The following is a 21,042-nucleotide window of genomic DNA, read 5'->3' as shown; positions in this document are numbered from 1 at the left end:
GTCGCTTTCTCAAGACCGTTGTTAAAGCATCTACGTGTAATTGTTTGGATATAATACCGCACACGGTGGAAAATGTTGAAACTTTTCGAGGGAATTCGTTCTGGTTTTGAAATTTTTCTTTTTCTCCAATTGCTGCTATTAATATTTCAATTTATATCGCGTTTATCGCACGTGCTTACGGGTGAAGAAATGGCAACAATTTCACTGCAGGACAGGACTCTGGTGCCCCGTTCATCCGGGACCTGCAAGCTCTCTTGCTGCTCCGCGCTGCGCGCGTACACTTTTATTGATTCGCGAGGAAGCTCTCACGCGTAGCGTGTAGAGGAAGCACAGTGTGTATAATAACAACTATTCCACGTTGACGGTGCGGAGCTTAGCGTTTTTCATTGTTCGTGTATTTTGCAGCATTGCTTGATCTCAATTTTATTACCATTAACGTCGAGTTGATCAAATTATATAAAATTTTTGTTTTTTTTTTTTCTTTTTTGGTTTTCCAAGTTGAAACGTCATTTTCTCGTTTCACAATTGAGACGAACGAGATATTTCGACAATTTTCGAGGCGGCGGTTTCGCGCGTTTTTACCTTGTTCTACCATGCATATGCATATAATCTGGCTTATACAGCATATGAAATGTCTGTTTTGTCAAATGGCGAATTAGCGACACGCTTCGCGGCCCCGATTCGTGACTTGTTACGTAATTCGGTATTACGTGTACAAGATATCACACGTGTGTAATGGAGCAAAGTGTTACGCGAGAAACTAAAATTTTTACTTGAAAACTTCGAAACACGTGATAGGTAATAATAAATCCCGTTTCTTACCCGCCAATTTTATAACTGCGTACTCTGCATCTTATACATCTTCAGAGTTTATAGAGAACTTTTTTTTTTCTCACCTGTCAGTTTGAGCTCGTTGAAATTTCGGTATTTTATTATACTGTTGCAAATGTATATAATATTTAATCGGTATTTAACTATTTACGAAAACGATTGTAACAAGTAACGAGGTATAAATTGAACCGAATTTAGTGGAGTATAAAAATTTTTAGTCAAAAACGATGCTTCAAACTCCTCGCTTATAACGACAGCTGTAACAGCATTATGTAACTATTGTAAATCACCAATTCCAGTTGCCAGTTTTGTGGGCATACCGATTGTTACAGCTTGTAACTAATTGTCTTCCGATCCATGCACCGTTTCAGTGGCATTCCAATATTTAATTATAAAATACGTCAAACACCCGACTGCAATGAAATGCCGAAGATAATCGTTCGGTGTGAATTAAGGTTCGGACTCACTTAGGCTTCTTTCGGATAATACTTAAAACATTACTATCGACTGATAATGATTCACCTATTTTTTTTTTTTTTTTTTTAGTTCTCTTTTCCCTCTGAACGAGTCGAAGACGTCAATTGTCTAATTTGAAGTTTCAAGGTCGCGTGTTTTGCAGTTAAATCAGTCACTTATTACGCATCTACATTTATCCCGGTTTTGCAGTGAATCAGGAAATATTTAAAAACTGAATATAAAACGACAGCGTAAATCAATATTTTGGCTAAGATATACGTTATTTTGTTTTGAAAAGTCAATTTTCGCAGCACCTGTTATTCTCATACCGGTATTATATTACCTTACGATGTTTCAGTGAGATCAGTTGTTTTCGAAAAAGTAAGAGAGAAATGAATTGAATCAAACGGTAATCGGAACCTAATACGAAAATAGTGAAATTAAAAAACATTAGTAATTTTTCACAGAATTTTCTCTCAATATAATTTCCTCTGAAAAATATAACTGTACAGTCGATAATAATCGACCGTCAGAAACAAGGCTCGTTCGATGAGATTGATTTCGCATTAATTACCCGTTACGCTGAGTCGATGAGTTTGTGTGTAGATACGTGCGTATGAAAAAATAAAAAAAAAAAAAAAAAGAAACGTATCGCATTACAAATCGAGTGAAAAAATGAAGAATCTTTTCGAAGAAAGTGACTAAGTTTCGTGCGAATTTCTCGTGAAACAATTGCATAGACAAACCGCGTAACTAAATTACGCAAAACCAGTGATCCTGTAGACGTCAATTCGAATATCATTTCGAAAGTTGCGCAAGCTCCCCGAAAATTGGTCGTCGAAGGAGCGATAAGGAGGAGAACCGCGGTAATCGCGATAGCCGGTCAAAGGTGGACATAGTGAAAGAAAGCGGTGAGAGGGAGAGAGAGGGAGAGATAAAGAAGGGAGAATTACGTCGACGCTGCCGTTCAGACGATGACGCCGAGGCGGTGCTTTTGTAGTGGGGGCTTCGACGAACGCCGCGCGTCTTTGCCGCGCCGTGGGGGCGCTGCCACTGACACCGTCTGACACTTGCCAATGCTAGCGAGGCCGCTTACCAGTCAGTGACAGTCCGGACACCACACGGACACTTGCGGACCGACTTCGTTGGTCCAGAGATCCGATAGACGACCGCGTGTGCGGCCACAACTGTCAAACTGACAAGTGGATTTTGCCCGTCTTCTTAGTAGCGCGAAGAGTGAAGCGGCAAACTTGGCGATACGACAACCAAAAAAAAAAAGAAAAAAGAATCTAGTGTAGTTCCAGTGTCTCATTTCAGGAAAGGATTAAAACGCGATTTTAATAATTGGTATCGTGTAGTCGAATCAAACCTTGGTCTCTCTCTTTCTTCTCCGCTACCGCGATGTGATAAGGTTCGTATGAGCGTGCAGTGCTAGATACCCCGTCGAATTGATCGACCGTTTTGTGCCCGTCGAATATGTGCAGTGTGTATATTTTGATAGTCGCCGTCTCATCGCCATTCGGTATTGGCCGTTCGGAATTGACAAGTGCGAGAGAGAATACCTCGTAGAGCCCGATCTAACCCAAGGTGTAGCGTCGTGATTTTCCGTCGCGTTACTACCCGGTCCGAGATAGTAAAAAGTCGTGGAAAAATAAAAAAAAAAAACAAAAAACAAATAAGCAATCGGTAAGAAGAGGGGGATCTCTTTAAAGATGACGGAAGTTGGGCGAGAGCCTTCCCGGAAGTACGGCCTTGCCGAAGAGATCTACGAGCGTTATCTTGACCAGCAGAATCCAAACTACGAGATATGCCTCGGTTACGGAGACTCGCTCTCGAGATGCGGCCGCGTGCGCGAGGCGATTGACGTTTACGCCCAGTGCTTCAGGCTGGGCAGCGTGCCCTTGGAGAGTCTGAAGCACCTGGCCTCAGCACTGCTCGACAGCGTCCGAAGCGCGGCTGGACCGCGAAGACGAAGCGAGGCCTCCTTCGTCTGCCCGGCGTGCGAGGGCACCCTCTTCCAACCGGTGACCGCGGCCTGCGGACACACCTACTGCAGGACCTGTTTCGAGCCGAACAAGGGCTGCAAGGTCTGCGGTCAGAAGCTCGGCGCCATCGGCGAGACGAATGTTCTGGTTCAGAGGCTCGTCGAGAAGTGGTGGCCCCGGGAAGCCGAGGCGAGCAGGGCCCGACACGAGGGCGACAAGCTCATCAAGGAGGGCCAGGTCGCTCAGGCCCTGGAGCACTACGACCTAGCCGTACAACTCGGTGAGTTCCTCCTCAGCCACTTTTTCAGACACCTTCGTTCGGTAGAGTAGTCGCAATTACGGATGCCGTGCTGAATCGGGTTCGTGAGACACTCCTGAACTGGACTCACGTGTAGCAAATACTCCTGGACACGAGGTTGGCGATCGGCAACACCTTGCTTTTCATTTCCATGTGATAAGACGGTACGAGTAACGAAAGTTTTAAACGAGACTTAGCAGCCAAACGTTCCAGCGTTCGTTCGAACTAGGTAGTAGAGTCCGAAAATCACAATCTTGTGAAATACCGTCAAGCTACAATATTTTTTTCATAAAATTAAGAGGATAAGACTGAACTGCATTTTTCTACTTCCAAAAAGTTTAACACGTTTTACTGCTAACTCTGGTGGCTAGCTTCAGCTTCGTAAATTTTCACGGTTCCCTTAGTCGTGTAACACGTAGGTGCGGTAAGCCTGCACGTCGTAGCCGACATGTAGCTGAGTTACGTTCAGTTCAGGGCGGTCGTACAGTTACGTAGGTAAGCTGGTTATTGGTTATACGCTGATTTTATGACGTAGCGCGATGCAGGAATGACCCGCCTTTGTTGTAACCGATTCCGGGAGTTATCTGATTGCCTGAGTTATTCTTACGAACGGTATTCTAAACAGTTCTGACCCGCGTTTTCGATAATTCACCAACTGATATTTCCACTGGCACTAATGGGCCGAGGCTTGTGTGCCCATGCTTAAGCAGGGAGCGATGATACATGCTCACATGCGCCATGCGCGGAATTGCCCAGCCACTCCAGAGACGAAGAGAGAAGGAGAGTAAATAATGATGATGAAAAAAGCTATTCCCCGACTAACTGTGAACTACTACTGCACCGCAGTAGCGGCCAGCAACCGAGCCGCAGCGAGGCTTAATCACCCAGCCGTATACGACTCTGGTTGATGACCCGTCTGTGACACACGCAGGCAGCTCCTTTGTCTGGATTTCCAGACTTTGAAGTATAACGGGAATTGAAACAGACTTTTGACAAATATTTACCGTAGGGTGTTGCGGCGACTGGTTACGGTTACGCTGCTTCTGACTTTTTCTTCGGGGTGGCCGGATGTCTCGTTGCAGGGTGTTCGGAGATATGGTCAGATAAACGCTTCCCAACCATCAGCCATTCGACGTTGACCGGCTGAAAGTTGTACCATTAGATTCAGTTGTTGAATAAAGGTGATAATTGACACGGTGACACAATTTCAACACTTCTGTACCCATAATACGAATTCGATGTGTGGTTGAAGTTAGTAACGTTACTGTAACGATGCGTGTTCAGGAATAAATCGTTACTTCTCACCGTTAGAATTGCCTGAAACTTGGTAAACCATACCGAACCAAACATGTCCATATGATCAAACAGCCGACTCCTTGAAAGTCATTCTAAAAATGCAAAATAATGAATTTCTTCCTGATATTTCTCAACGCTAACGTTACTCACTTCAATCTCGTAATTCGATCACTTTGCCAATCTTTTGGTGTTACACGGTGAAACGATATATTATAGAACAAAAAACATCCGCTCCTGTCTCGACTCGGTTGTATGTGGTACTCATGTATAAAGAAGGAAGGAATCTGGTCCTGGTTATCCACTCCCCATTGGCTGCTATATTTACACCTTCGTAAATCTCGTTGGTACGATGCGACGCTTTTTTCGTTGGCTTCCCGTTACGTAAAAAGGAGAAGAAAAAAGAGGGAGAAAGTATAAATCACACGTTATATCCCAGCGTGGTGGTAACGTCGCATCTCCGCTGCCTGTTGCACCAGGCTTTACGAGACTAGATCACGTCGATTCATCTATCGCCGATATTCTTTATCAGACATTACGTTAGAGCAATTTGATTCCCGCTGGGATCTGAACTCCTGGATTTGAAGAATATATGTCTCTAATATAACGTCAGCAAAGTACAACAAGCCCACACAGTATCGTAAACTCATTCTTGAAAATTTTCCACGTCCTACCTAGTGTGGCTTTCGTGCTTTTATAACCAACCGATCGACGATGATGCATATTCTTAGCATACTCTCAAGGAGTTTTCCCGATTCAAGATATTCAGAATCTGACAGACCAGGCGCACATGCGACCGTCTGGCAGTTCTGCCTTGAAAGATAATGGCTCGATGCACCGGCGACGTGCACACGCTGCACCAGTCTGAGCTAACAAAAGACAAAGCCAAGCACCAGAACCCTAGCCTGGTGCAGTCGACGTTCCAACGGCGTAAGTTCATGGCCAGAGTGCAGAGCGCTATACCTGGCACTCTGGGCTCTTATATAAACCTTCTCGAAAAGCCAAAACGATTTTCAAATGTCGTAGGAAAAGCTGAGACATAGTATGCGCACACGAGACCACATTGACAGCGATGACTTGGTGCGAAAAAGAAGAAATGACTTGATAACAACAAAGAAAAAAAAAAAAAAAAAAGAAAAAAACACACGATAACGGTGAATAACGGACTGATAATGAACGTGAAAGAGAATATCCAAACACATCGTCACGCGGAATTCGTATTCGCACGTGTGTGTTTAACGTGCCTGCACACACTGTAGCACTGCCGATGGAATCTCTACGACGCGATAATACAGCTGACGAGAAGAGAAAGAAAGAGAACGGCTAGTCGGCGTGCCTGTGTCAGCTCGGCGGGGCCTAGGAGATAAGATAGTCTTGAACGGACAAAAGCCACGTTGTCGCATCTGTCACGATGACGTTTATACGCCGCGCACGCTGCTCGGAAGAAACTCGTGTCGCTCATCACGTCTCGACCATCATACACGACGGTTTATAAACACGCTTAGAATAGTTTTTGTTACAACCACGTGACTGAAGCTTTGGCTTTGCTGAAATTAGTTTGAAATCTAAGGAAATCTTTGAACTTAAAAATCAGTAAAATCCAGGCTTGAGCAGCATTCGTAGTACAATCCCAGAAATTGTTACCACTGTCAAATACGTGGTTCCATTCCATTGCTGGCTTGGGTCTTCGGTTTTCACTGACGTTGGTACAAAAATTGGAAATTACAGTCGATGAAGAGAAAAAAATGGAATGCAAATAGAGGCCGGTGGAAGCAGAGCCAGGTGGTGGCACGGGGGTCGTTTTAACGACCAGTTGCTTCAAGCGCAACGCGATGTGTTCCATTTGCTTCTGTATCCTACCACTCAACTGATCCTCGGTACAACTGTAGGAGTAACGTAGAAATCTATTTCTGCTGACGCTTGAAGAAGTCTAAGTAGACTCTTTGACTTCAATTTTTGGACTGTGGTAGGAGACCGCTCGTCGTCCGACGACGCCGGCGTGTAAATGAAACTCGTCTGACGTGCTGGGTTCCCTGATTGTCTCAAACGCCCTTAAAGCTGTGGTCATCGATGACCCATTAATGTAGGTTTAATCGTCGAATCGATGCACCTGGGCAGCGGTTGTCGCCATTACAGTACATCCACATCAGGGAAACTTTCAGAACACTCTAACCAAGTTGCGATACGCGACGTTAGATAACGTTGCATATGTAAAGAGTTATTACGTTCACTAGCTGCTGCAGTGTGGCAGTTATAGTGAAATACGAGAGCGGATTCAATTCACCGATAAAAATCTTCGAATAACTCGAGCTTTAACTGATGCATTGCCTGGCTCGGTTCTTCGGTTGAAAAAAATTAGCATTCCATTTAAGCGACACCTTCCATGTATGTACGTCGTCCCAGTTCCCGCATGATCTTATCCTCTCGAATAAGTGACGATGTCGCGGAACACGTTCTGCGGATACTTCTATAAATGGTGTACGCACAGGTACTCGGTGCGCCGTTCAGAGTTGAATCACTCAAAATGACGTCCCTGGCTGATCGATTAATTCTCGAAATAGGCCTCGACCTCGTTTCCTAGGTTTGGACGCGCAAGGTCAAATCATTCCGACTACGATCAGGAGGATGTGGCCAAGGACGATTATTATTGGAGGGAGTTTCGTTGTCAATGGAATCTGACAAGACTAACACCAAAGGTGGGAGGTCTTCGAAGCCACAATCAGCGTTCTCGAAACTTTAACTCTATCGTTCTCCTCAATTTAAAAATGTTCTATGTCATCGAATCTACGAGAAACCCGAAGATTCGTGTCCAAGCTTCTCCGGGTCAATTTCCTATCGAATTTCTTATCATTCTTTTGATCGTTGAACCGTTCAACGTTGCCGATAAGACCTGACGCACTTGATCGTCACGCTCTTCTGGAAGCGAACCAAACCGAAGTGAGTGTAAGGACTTACATCGGTTCTATCGAGTGCCCCATAAGAGGAGAACATCATCGAATGAATCAATTCATGTCCGGCAGACGATAAGGTGTATCGTAACTATGTAAGTATACTTGAAATCAGAGGACAGAGAAAGGGGAACGTCGCCAAAGTAATCCGGCACGTTCACCAGTTTAGAAGGGGAGTCATAAGTCGCGAGCAATCACCGAGTCAATTTATATAAGAATCTGACTAATCAAATTGGCAATTGCACAAATCTCCAGCTATGAGTATTCCTGCCACATTACGTCACGAAAATTTGCCCATGGCTTAACAGTCTCGGGTATTCTTCCGTCGAGTTGGTCTCAAGAGCTGGCAGCCGATAATTGACCGACGGATTGCGCGGTTCCATCGCACCTAATAACGCTGCGTTGTCATCGGGCTCGTAACGTCAACCGGATGATGTCAGTCTCGGACGAGCGACTGCAACGAGGCAGGAATCATCTTCCGGGAGCCCGTACTTGGTGTACGTTACACGATCGACCCCCTCGCCTCACCAGTCCGATGAGTAAACGCGGAGATATCCCAGCCACATGACCGGTGGTGTACGTGCTTGTACTGAAAACCGACTCTTACGACGAACGGAGTCAAAAATAGAGTGTCGCACGAGGCGCACTTACCTAGCTATACGGAATCAAGAATCGCGTTGATTACGAGAATGCCGACAACGGATCGTCAGCGAAATCAGAGAAGTTGTCGGTGATGTTACGGCAAGTAGACTTATTTTGTGACCTACGCCGAGCGTTTCGTTTCACGAACGAAACGGCGTTCTATCTTTAACTTTCAAACTCCAATCTGTGAAACACCATAACAGGGTTCACGATGTATTGGAATCGACAGCGTCCGAAGTCCATACCTTGCACGAGGTTATCTTTACAGTGCACCGGTCAACTTGTGTCTGAAATATTGAGGGTAGAGGTAAGGCAGACTATATCTCCATGTATAGACCGTGTCCGTAAAGTTGAGGCAAATTAAGAATGCAGGAAAAGTTCCTTAAAGCGTCAGTCACATCGAACCCGATTAAACCCTGATTGCTAAGCGAAAATCGGATTGTGACCCTTATTGCTTATGAGCGCCATTCTGGTAACTTGTCAAACCACTATTTGCTGCTTCTTGGCGGACACTTTTTCAGTTGTAAACCCATACGAGATACTTCTCCTTACCTCTCCTCCTTCCACCTTTCAGGCTTCTACACACGATACCATGAACTCACGAGAATCATACAGGCTTATAACGACGCATCGGTTTTCGTCTATGAATATGCCTCGGTAACGGTTACACGCTTACACGTTTAAGCATTCTAGAATTACGTCCCCACGTAAGGTGCCATGTCTATAATTAACTCTTGTCCTAGGGGATAAACACGTCGGAGGAGGTATAAAGAGTATGCATACGTGCTACGCGATGCGTAGGTCAGCGTTGATAGGAATATGTGACAGGAGAGAGATCAGGAACTCCGCATCGACATTGATGTATTACAATTAACGAAACCAATTTACTGCAGGGATCGTTTTGACGAAACGTATTTCCGTACACAGTGTAGAAAATTTTCGGCTTGTTGGATCAATTGAAATTAACCAGTTACTTTTCGATGGAACGTAAGAGTACATATTAGTTTTTCTAGTTTATCTTGTTGATTTTATTATTTCACTTACGCACTGGGGCATGATGTTACATCATCGAATTGTTGGCGTTCCGTTAATCTGTAATTAATTAATTCGATATGATTGAGGTGTGAAAAACTTGAGGAGAGGGAAGCAATAGAAAAAAAAAAAGAAAATAAAATCGAAACAACGTGCGAAAATAAAAATTAGACTACTTAAGCCCCACTCAAAGTATTCGGTCAAAGGTGACGCATCTCTACACGCTCGACCTATGCCTCTTACGTAACGCGAGCAGTCAGCTTGCCGGCTCGATTATACAATGTATAGTCCGAGTACATACGGTGTGTATACGTGTATGTATATACATATTTATACACAGAGAGACACGCTTGTGAGCATAGCGTAGAGCGCACCTTATCGACAATGATAAGCCAAACTAGCCAACCGAGAGGCACGATGAAAATAAAACATACACGGTCTCGAGTTCAGGTCCTCTACAACGTCTTCTAAATAATTCGAGAAACTTCGATCTTCATGATCGGGGAAATCCCGAGATGCTGAGTGAGAGAAAGGGGAGAGGTTAAACCGGAAATGTAACCAGCCACTGAGCTCCAAAGCTCCACCGGGGAGCAGCTTGGTCGAAAATAGACCCGACCCGCAGAGCTTATGCGGCCGAGGAATTTACCAGAAGGAATAAACCACTTCCGATTACACTTATTTGGTTATAGGTATACTCTGTAGGCATTCGGGAGGAACAATCGAGTACCGCGAAAACACGATCGGGTCCATCCGACTCCGTGCGGAACTCGGAAATTTATACAAAGGTGCAACCGCAGCACGGATTACGAAAATATATGGTGGTCGAAATTGTGCAGATGATGTACAGTTTCCGGTCCGGGGGTTTCAAGGGATCACACTGAGAAAAATTTCATTTGTTACGGTAACTGGAAAAATTTAGTGAAACAGGTATCGTTAAAAAAATTGTTTGAATATCGTTGGAATTACGAAAAAAGAGGTACGCCTAACCATTTTGCGCTATTGTCGATCCTTTTTTGGTTATTGCAACGCAAAATCAGTTTCTTCGGTTTACCCTATTGTTTTAGTTAAACAAGGCTTTATCGTCAATTTATTCTTGCACAAGCATTAAATTTTCGCAACAGTTGCAAGAAAATACAGCGACAGTGATCGCAATGAAAAAGAATAGTAACGGATACTAGACTTTCCGGTAACAGGTAGAAAACTAATTTTCATTTTCTACCTAGAACTATATTTTCCGATCGTGGTAAAAAATTAAAATAGTTAAGGACTGAGCGGTAACCGTAACTAAAAATTTCGCTCAGTGCAGATAATCAGTTGGTTGCCACGAATAAGTATAAAACAGCCTTCCGGTATTCACTACGCAATGATTTTTCGGTAAAACTTGATTTACATCTTGATGTACAGATAACGAACAAGTTAACGACCTGAATGGATTACGTAAGGTTCGGACTTACGGAATAATCGTCCGCTAGTTATATCGACCGTCAGTAATCGATGATGGCATATTTCATTGCAGTCGCGTATAAACCTGAGATAAAGCAAGAACAATATCTCATCCGACGCATTTGTTCATCATGACGTTTCTCAAGTTTAGGAAATGGTCTAATTTCTGTCTGTCGGGGTCTCTGAACTCATCGCTCTCTCTCTCTCTCTCTTTCTCCGTCGTTCTCTAGAAAAGAATCTCTGCCAAAAAAAATGATATCCAATTCGAAATATCTTTCGCACGACATTTCCGAAGAGCCAGACGAAGGTCTGTATCAATTATCGCGTTACGACGAATACGTGGCAAGCTTATTACGCTTGAAAAATGAGCGGCAATCAATGAATTCCGGCCGAATATAACTTAAAAATCTCAACGGATATACCGGCAGAAATAAAACAACTTGACCGATGTACGTACAGAATCGCAGTTCGCTTCAAAGCCTAATTGCAACTTTTATCGCAAATGAGATTCTCGTTCCGTGAAATGAATTCCAAGCTCGCGTACAACGTATAATGTACATAGAAATGGTGAACAGAGGTTTTATACTGTCGTAAGAATTGTCTCGTAAATTTGTTGTTGGGATGAGAAACGAGATGAGAGAAAAAGTACGGAAGAAAAAGCAAAAGGATTGCGACACTGTCAAAGTTAGTCAGCGGATTTGATGCGCGTCGTATTATGCCTGATGCACAAAATTCACAGTGTGTACCGAAATACCTATGTTTGTTCCGTGCATTTGTCAACGGGCCAAGGCCGAGGTTGAGGGATGCCCGTCGAGGTGTGGAGTAGGGATAATTAAACTTGTATCGATTAAACTTTGGAGCGTCGGACTTTTGGCGCTTTCTGTCTGCGCATATTACATTTAAAATAAGCGTCGAAGGTACGATTAAGCGCGATATTGAGGGCGTTGATAACGCGCGGTAAAGCCAGCTGTAGTTTTAACTGGCGTTATTTTTGCGAAAGTAGATAAGAACTAGCGTTAATTTGTCACCCGGATTACGATCGAGTCTTTTCACCTGGTCCGGCGGCGATTAGACCGGCCTGCGAAATGTAACTTTTAATTTCCCCGTTGAGTAATGATGGTTTTTTTTCAGGTATTTAGGTATGTTGAATTAAAATGTAGTGCTAATTTTTTTACAGCACATCGAGATTTATTTTTATGCAAGATATGCGTATTTACGGATCTTTTTAACAATTATTATGAAAAAATAAAATACAACGAGTATAAAACTGAATGTTTAGTTGTAAATTGAACAGCGTTAGTTTTAAACAGGACTCAAGAGATTATAGATAAATCAAAAAACCTTGTGAAATCTTTTTATACTTTTTTCAAAACTGCGGTTCAATATTTTTCTCTCGTACTTACGTAGCTCTAAATATGCCTGAAATCACCATAAACGACAACTAGTGAGGGTAGATGAACATTTAAATATCAACTCGACTGTCAACACATATATTTAACATATAAATTGAAAGTTAACTCTAGTAGTACCAAAAAAACAGGAAAAAAAAAATTTCTCCGAAAATCTACGATATAGAATCTTTTAAATATTTTTTTCAAAGATTCGTACCTAACACCTACCGAAGTTACTACTCAGTTTTATGGGGGGAAAGACGATCGTAGGTCCGTGTTATCAGCCTCGATGCTCGTTAGCCGGAGTCTGCAATTCGACCCAAATTTCTTCATCTCCTCGTCTTTCCGCATGGGCTTATTTAGCTTCGGGGAACGAACGGACCTCGTTCGGAATTAATTAAGACGACTAACCGACATCTTCTTCTCTCGATATTAATTCCTGACCGCGTTTAGACTACCTCCAGTATGCTACATTATATACGTTATATGTATCCTACATGCCGTCCGGTTAAATTTTTTACGCAATTGGAATTCACGATGGTCACTCGCCGGTTATATGCTAATAATAATTTTACACTTCGTTACTTAGACTATAAATATCGCAATTGTTATTTAATCAAAAGTTCAGTTCGCGCGTCATCAGAAGGTTGACCGCGTCAACTTGAATACGTTTAGTGCCTGTTCGGCAGTTGCGAATGAAACTCGTTTTGGAAACAGCTTCCGTCATTACCGCCGATTTAGTTGCAAATCAATACAAGGACAGCGTTTTTCTTTTTTTTTTTTCTCTTGTTTTACTTTACCTCCTTTCGTCTCCATGAAAAATCTCTTCGCTCAAAATTCCGCTTGGGTGTAGTTGCCGCAATTGCGTAAGATCTTTAGTTCGCAATGGAGAGTGTAGCACAATTGAGTCTAATCAAGTTACACGACAACTCTAACGGTAACTTGATATTTTTAGTTAAAACGATTTGTAGACTGTCCATCGCGCGTTTTGTATAAAATTTTATTAATCGATATTAGAATGATCGAATCGCCGACGCGGTGAAAAAAATATGTATGCATTCATTTAGGAAGTCACACATGTGTGAAAAATTGATTAGATTCGTCGAAATTGCCGATCATTGACGTTGAATTCGTTTGATAGTTTCGTTTTTGATTGTTTTTTTGTTCTGTTTTTTTTTTCGCTTTTGCTTCTCGCTTTGCCTTATTCGGATTTGTAATACCGACGATAGATCGAACGTAGGAGGTATTGTCTTGAATTTCGATCGGCGGTAGGAGGCGTGACCCAATTTTCGTTACACATATTACAAATCCGCGACCAAGTTGAGGTTATGTAATTACGAACGAAATTAATCTACCGTATGCTTGTACAGTACAAAGTGTGTCAAGGCAAAAGTTGTACACTTTCCTCTTTGTAAACCGCGCAGCCGGTGCGGATTTATAAACCTGCGAAATTCAAACTTGTCCTTTTCAAGCAATAGCAACGCAACGGCAGGATATCGTAGCGTGATTATGATCGCTACATCGCGCGGCTGCGTGGCGGTGTTTCGGCAATGTAATTGGGAAAACATATCAATTGTACAACAATAGTAATAAATGATGACTGGTCAAAAAAACTTTTCAATTACGTTAAACAGATTTACAGTTAGGTACAAATTTTTGTCGATAAACATTTTAAAAGGAACGATCTGATTCGTCGGCATATTCCGATTGAAAATTTCCGACGAATTTTGATTTTGATATTTGAATCGTCAACTTCGCCTGCTTCTGTAATCGGATAAAACGTGTAATTGAGAAATCGGGATATTATGTGGAAGAAAAAATATTACCGTTTAATTATCTATACCCACTGAAATGATTATGTTGGAGTTGGTAATGTTGTCGTAACGATTCACGCTGAGGAAAAACCGTTACCTCGCAATTTTGGAACTGTGAAATTCAGTTAAACCGTAATAAAACAAAGCATACTCATATTTTGAAATCTTCGTTCCTTCAAAGTCATTGTAAAGGTAGGAAAATTTTGATTTTTTTTTTTTTTTTACCCATTTCGTTACGGTAACGTCGCTAACTTCAACCTCGTTTGAAATGAACCTTTCAAGGTGTTGGATAAAAATAAAAATGAATCACAAATTCTCGAATACTGTGGTGCAATTGATAAATCTTTCTCACCGTCATGACGCAGCGAGGGATTAAATATAAAGGGAGCGAAGTTAGTAAGGTCAACGCAACGATTAATTTTTAGGAAACAATCATTGTCTCTCAACTTTAGTATCGTCCCAAATCGATTAATCTATTTTTAAAAATCAAATTGCATTCAGATTTTGGAAATGAAATTCCTCCAAAGTCCTTCTAAATTTTCAAAACAATGATGTTCAGTTTCGAACACACCGTTAAATTAACGTTACTAACTTCAGCCTGGTTGAATACGCCTACTGGTAGGTTCTACGAAAAAAGTCGCGGATGAATTTTGTCGTACATCGATACAAACTGACAATATACTTATGTCGTACTTTATACCTGCTAGGTATAACCGTACCAAACCGCAGAGCGGTAATTCAATGAATCGAAAGAAACGGCCGACCGAGTTTTACACGAGAGTTGAATAATACCTACGCGTTATGTGACTTTACAGACACAACGGTTAGGTTAGGTTACGTCACGCGTGTATTACGTGTGCGCGCGTCGCGGACGCGTCGACGCGAGTAAGCGCGGGAAAACACCGATTCAAATAAATCTGAACAAACGACGATCCGCAGATCGAGCCGAATTGTTCGATTTGGTTCCTCGAGGATGCAGCCTTTTCAGTTTCGCGTAAGGTCGAAGCGCCTTTCGACCGGATCGAGTCTTTCGATTCAAGTCGCGCTTCGCGAACACCACGTTGTATCAGCGAGTAGTGAGTAAGACTTATGTAATTGCTTGGGTGGCCTGCTTCGAGAGCTGCTTCGGAGTGGGCGGCCGACCAATTTAAGTCTGGATCAAACGCTGATATATTCGCGTTAACATTTTTCTTCATCTTTTTTTTTAAATTTTTTTATTTATCTTTTTTATTTTATCTTTTCAACCTCCTCGCTCCACCCCGATTTATTATCGTATATATATATTATTTATACAGTCCGTAAAAGCAAGTCCCAAAACGACAAGTTATTACAGCGTTTGCCAAATTGAATCATCACGCTTTCATCACACCCCAAAATATCGGATCTCGTTTCAGGATAAATTGCACGTTATAGTTTGGTGAAAATATGCAATGATAAATACGTAACATTGTTAATAAATAAATCATGTATTCCTTGGGGCGTGTTTTCAAATTTCATTTTCGACTTACGTCGTTGCGATTCGTTGGAAATGAAAAAATAAAGCTGAAAAAAATAAAATAAAACGAAAAAACTGTGCTTGCAAGAATTTTTTTACTCATTCCCGATGTGTAGTTCTAGTAAATTGTAACTGTGTTTTATTTTTTCTCTTTTTGCCACGGTCACGAATTCTTTACGCAAACTTCTTTCGCACGAGCGTGATGTAATTATTATCATATTGATGTCTAAAATTATATCAACATTTCGATACAATGTCGAAATTTATCAGACGCGTGGGAGAAGGACTTCAATAGTTACCCTTTGAATAATCGAAGTGATAAGACCAATGGCTATTATTAAGTATACGGGACATTCGATGACACAGCGATCAAGATTCTACACCGATGTCTCAGATTGGCTTTATAATTTTTTGTGTCAAACTACATGACGAAAAACGCAAACGAGATTTTTTTTTTCTAGAATCTGAAAAATTTCAGAACAATCTTATAGAATGCAAAAAAAATTTTGAAAGCTGTTAGAAGACGGAGATTTCACAACTTCAAAAGATTATTGAGAAAAATGAAGAAAAAAAAAAAAACATTATTATCATTCTATTGCATTTTTGACATATGAATGAACGTCAAAGCTCACTGTAATATGGGGCAAAAAATATCTATTCAATATTTTGCAATGCAATCCAATAATACCTGACAACTTTTTTTTCCATCTTTCTTTTTGAAGTTATGAAATCTTCATCTTCTAATAGGTGTCGAAAATTTTGTTACATTTTGTAAGATTTTACAAATTCTAGATAGTCGGATTTCTTTGTCCAGTTTTCAAATCACACTCCAGATACGCTGATTCAAAATATTCTGAAAAAAAAATTGCGATTGCATTTTTCGTCATGTGGCTTCATAAAAAAAAAATTATAAAGCCAATCTGAGAAATCGTTGTAAAATCTTAATCGACATGTCGTGAAATGCTTACTTATAGTTCGCATGCGTTTAGAGACTAGCGTGTAAGTCAGGGGAAGGAGAAAAAAATAAAAAATAAATATGACAGACGGAGAATATTTAATAAAGCGATTATATCGGTGTACACGTATACGTGTATGTATACATATAATAACCTACCTAAAAACCGATTGTACAAATATGCATATTCGCAAAGGTGTATAATACGTATATATAAGTATATATATATATACATATATACATGTACGCACGTCTCTGATTACCGTTGAACAATAATAAGATAAAATGTCCGACTTATCTTCGAACACACGCCGGCGATACTTGTAATTCTAACAGACATCACATTTAGATAGCGGTTCTATGTACGTATGTATGTATGTATGTATATAAAGCACAAACAAATATGTACATTATTGTATTATTATCCGTTAATAATATCATCCTTCTGTAAAGAAATTGAAATTTAACCACCTATTGTATCGTTTGCATGTACGTGCATATAGGTGTAATAACGCAGCGGCAATCAATTATACGTATCGATCCGTGATCCGAGAGGGACCGTATATTTTCAAATATTACGTCACCGATTATTTTTTCATCCATCTCACAATATTTTCGCAAGATAACTACGTCACGCTCGATAATAATGTTCATTATTATTGTATTTGAAATTACAGAAACATTTCTCCTTCGATTGTTTATACGTATAGGTGTGTGTATATATATATATATGTACATGCATACATGTATATATATATATGAATTCATTCCGGTGTTACATTGTTGTTACGCGTTGTCGTTTTGTTTGTTCCATTTTTTCGCCATTCCGTTTTCATTACGTCTCGCCCGAGTGTCGTACGTGACGTAACGTCTTTACGGCCCCTTAACCCATTTGCTCTTTTAAAGATTAGGTGCTGCTGCAGCTCCTGCTTATGTGCTGCACGTTGATTGAACGCGGATCGCTTGCAGTAGAATTAAATCTTACGTAAACCGTTGGTCGGTAAACGGAGATAACTAACGAGACTGAGGAGAGACGAAATCCAACGGAGAGAAAGGAAACATCGAATTCCTCATCTCGTCTCAATGAGACAATCTTAATGACACTCGTTACGATTATACCGTTATTTCGATTCGGTGTAACACTACCGATAATTAAAATAACAACATTACAACGAATCTCGTATTATTTCATTTGAAACCCTAATTATATATATATATATATATATATATATATATATATATATATATATATATATGTACAATGTGTGCACGTATAATTTCATAATCCACACATCTCGGATGAAATTCAAAAATTGTGACACATCGATACAGAAGTTTCGATCAATAGTTATGAAAGAAATCGTTTCAATTTTCACCGAGAAGAACGCGACATGTCTAATACATATTCAATGAATCGCGTTCGTGGTTAATGGAATTTTTCTTTATTTTTTATTCAATAATTATTACACTCGTTACTCGAGTTTGACGCAAGAGAAAAAAAAAAAAAAATAATGCAACACGACTGTATAACATGTATAATGGTATATATTATATACATGTATACATAATCTAGGATTACGATTGAAGTTGAAAATAGATAGGCGTATACTCTCCGAATCGGTTATTATGTAATGGATGAATACGATTGTTATTATTATTCTCTTTCCTTCTTCTTAATTTGTTTTTTTCTCTCCGTCTCTCTCTCTCTCTGTCTCTCTCTTCTCTTCCTGAATTAACGACAACTGCCCTCCGCGGCCGCAAACAGTGAGTCATTCCGACATCTGTGTTAAGCAAACGTTATAACACCGTTAAACCTTTATCGCGTACAGATATGCCCAGGCCTTTATGTACGCGTGTCATATACGTACACCTTGTATATGCATAGCAGCGGCACCGGGCATAAGATCGATGTAAAAATGGTGCACAATATGGGAGCTTCTTCTTCGGCTCGCGTCTCGCGTTACGTAAAGCTCTTGCGTTTGTCGTTTTCTTTCCGATGGAACTTCGTCGTCATCGTTACGTAGTTTTTAGGTATAACTTACCTACACGCGTGTTCAGCCTGTTTGTTTGATAAAATTATAACCCTGTGTATAACGGGCCCCGAAATTTGGCTAAGAACAAAACATGTGTTTTCCAAAGTACCTAACGCAGTAACGTCACTTAAATAGAAACGGATAATTATCAGTGAATTACGGTTGATAATACATGGATATAAATGTGTATAAAGAATTCTTTCCACGTGATCTTTCGACAGATCATATCGTGGCAGATGACATAACTCGGGTAACGGAGCGAATTTTTTTATCAAACAGATCGAAACTGTGAGAAATTTTCAAAACAATGAAACTGATCGGGAGACTTTGAAATCAAATTTCGATTTCATACGTGAAAGGTAAGGTTGATTTTTATTTTTTATTTTTTTTTTTCTCTTTTTATTACTGTGCCAAGTGCACGCAGGCACGTAAGTGTGAATATACATACATACATACATGCATGCATGGAATAACAAATACACAAAGCGACGAGAAGCGATCGCAATTGATGCTCGCGGTTATATAAAGGTTCAAAGATAACAGTGAAATCGTGAGAATTTATTCGGTTAGATAAGATAACATTAAGTCACGTGCTCGCCTTCTGTCAAACTCTGTTATGTAAACTTTGATCCCACCGCGCCGGCTGCATGTCGCCACCTGCCGAGACTTCTTTCAACTGCGGCATATAACCTCGGACTCACAGATTTATTTGTGGCGGTTAAAACACACTGGCGAATCGTAATACGTTAAACCCGATGCGGATCATCTTTGTCCCCTCGCAGGCATTTCTTTATTTCTTTCATTTTTTTTTTCATCTCTCTTTTCTCCTTCTCTCCGCCAACTTTGGTAAATTATTGTTGAATTTTACACGAATTTTCTTTCTCTGCATTTTTCGTTTTTTATCGTTGTTTGTTTATTTATTTTTTTTAATCATGGTTGCGCCGATTCTTCAATTCTGGAAAAATTCTGTTTTCAATAAAAAAAATAAATAAATAAATTGGCAGACAATATACCTGGCATTACTTGCCGGATGACTAACTTTTTTAGTACCTAAATTATTTATATAATAAAACTGATTATTCTTTTCTACGGAGGAGGAAAAGTATACTTTTCTATCATAAGATACAGATCAACGGTATATAGAAATAACGAACACCAATGCTTTTTCCTGTGTACACCGATTAATCGTCTTTTTTTTTTTCACTATCAGAGCTTAAGTGAGAAATCAATTCACGTTCAAGTTATTATAGTTATTCCTGTTACAGTTCCCGCTAGACACAATTTCATTGAGCCTACCGATTAAATTTTTAATTCGCTTCTCGTTTCTTGAATGATGATACGGAAAGTAACACTCTCGTATGAATTGAGCGACACGTGTGTTCAGTAAAACGAGAGAATGATTCAAACTTGACGGAGTTGATTGGCCTAGCCTAGACTCGCTCGGTAAGTCGGTTCGGAATCCCCGGAATGAGGTTCAGACCGTCAAGTTCAAAAGAATCGGTCCTCGTCACTGAAATAATGTGGTTAATGGAACACAGAATTTTCCCCCGCCGCGTACAAACGCCTAAATATAAATACAAAAGGCCAGATTCTCCTATTTTCATTGATCTGTCATTTATTTTCCACCCCTCTTCTATGTCAGATACGAAATTAAGGCGTAACGCTTGTCCGGTTCACTGTTGTGCAAATTTTCGTCAACCCTAAACCGTGTCTTTGTTCGGTACGTAAGACACTCGAAACAGCCTCAAACTTACGGGGAAAAGAAATAAATAATAAACTATATAATCAAGATAACCGAAAATTTAACTTCTATTGTGTCAGGTATAATAAATTCTGGCAAGAACTGTACAGAGAAAAATAATTCATGTCATTATGGCTAAACTAGTTTATCGGATCGTACGATTCGTATTTCAGGTCAAAAGTTTCGATGGAATAATGTAGAGAATAAATCGGTGAAAAATTTCCACGCTATAAAACATTTTCGAGAAATTTGTCACGTGCAACAGATAAAAAAAAAAAAAACCCGAGTTCATGATTGCCAAAAAGTTCTGTTTACTCGGTTTTGCGATATTATCAACGAACATTTGCCAACCAAGTATCGTGTACATATATTTAGGGTGGTGACAAATTTTTTTCGGGCCACCCTCGCCCAAATCAACTTTACATTATTCATAAATAATTCCGAAATTTCTTCACATCTTTATCTCAACTCTAATCCGTGCCACCAACAAGATGGATTTCTCTATTTAAAATACACATGTTTCGAAAACATTCTCAGCATATATTTCAGAGTAAGAGTAATAATGTTAAAAAAAATTTGTTACCGCGAGGTTTTAGTGGACATTAAAATGTGCATCATCGTACCAGGTAATCTAGACAAATTGCACCTCACCTAAACGGAAAAAAAGTCAGACTTCGAGGGTGTG

At 40.4% G+C, this 21,042-nt stretch overlaps 1 protein-coding gene across 1 annotated transcript in view; it reads left to right on the top strand.

The window, feature by feature from the left end:
- The first annotated feature begins 1,947 nt into the window (after positions 1–1,947).
- LOC107221414 (LON peptidase N-terminal domain and RING finger protein 3) overlaps positions 1,948–21,042 on the top strand; it is a 45,928-nt gene continuing 26,833 nt past the window's right edge. The window contains exon 1 of the mRNA XM_046732170.1: positions 1,948–3,552. Within this exon, the coding sequence (XP_046588126.1) occupies positions 3,000–3,552 (553 nt within the window). The 5' untranslated portion in view covers positions 1,948–2,999. The remainder of the gene's footprint in view (positions 3,553–21,042) is intronic.

Source organism: Neodiprion lecontei, chromosome 2 (assembly GCF_021901455.1).
Source record: "Neodiprion lecontei isolate iyNeoLeco1 chromosome 2, iyNeoLeco1.1, whole genome shotgun sequence".
Taxonomy (NCBI): domain Eukaryota; kingdom Metazoa; phylum Arthropoda; class Insecta; order Hymenoptera; family Diprionidae; genus Neodiprion; species Neodiprion lecontei.
The sequence above is the reverse complement of the archived record's forward strand: the minus strand, read 5'-3'. Positions and strand labels throughout refer to the sequence as shown.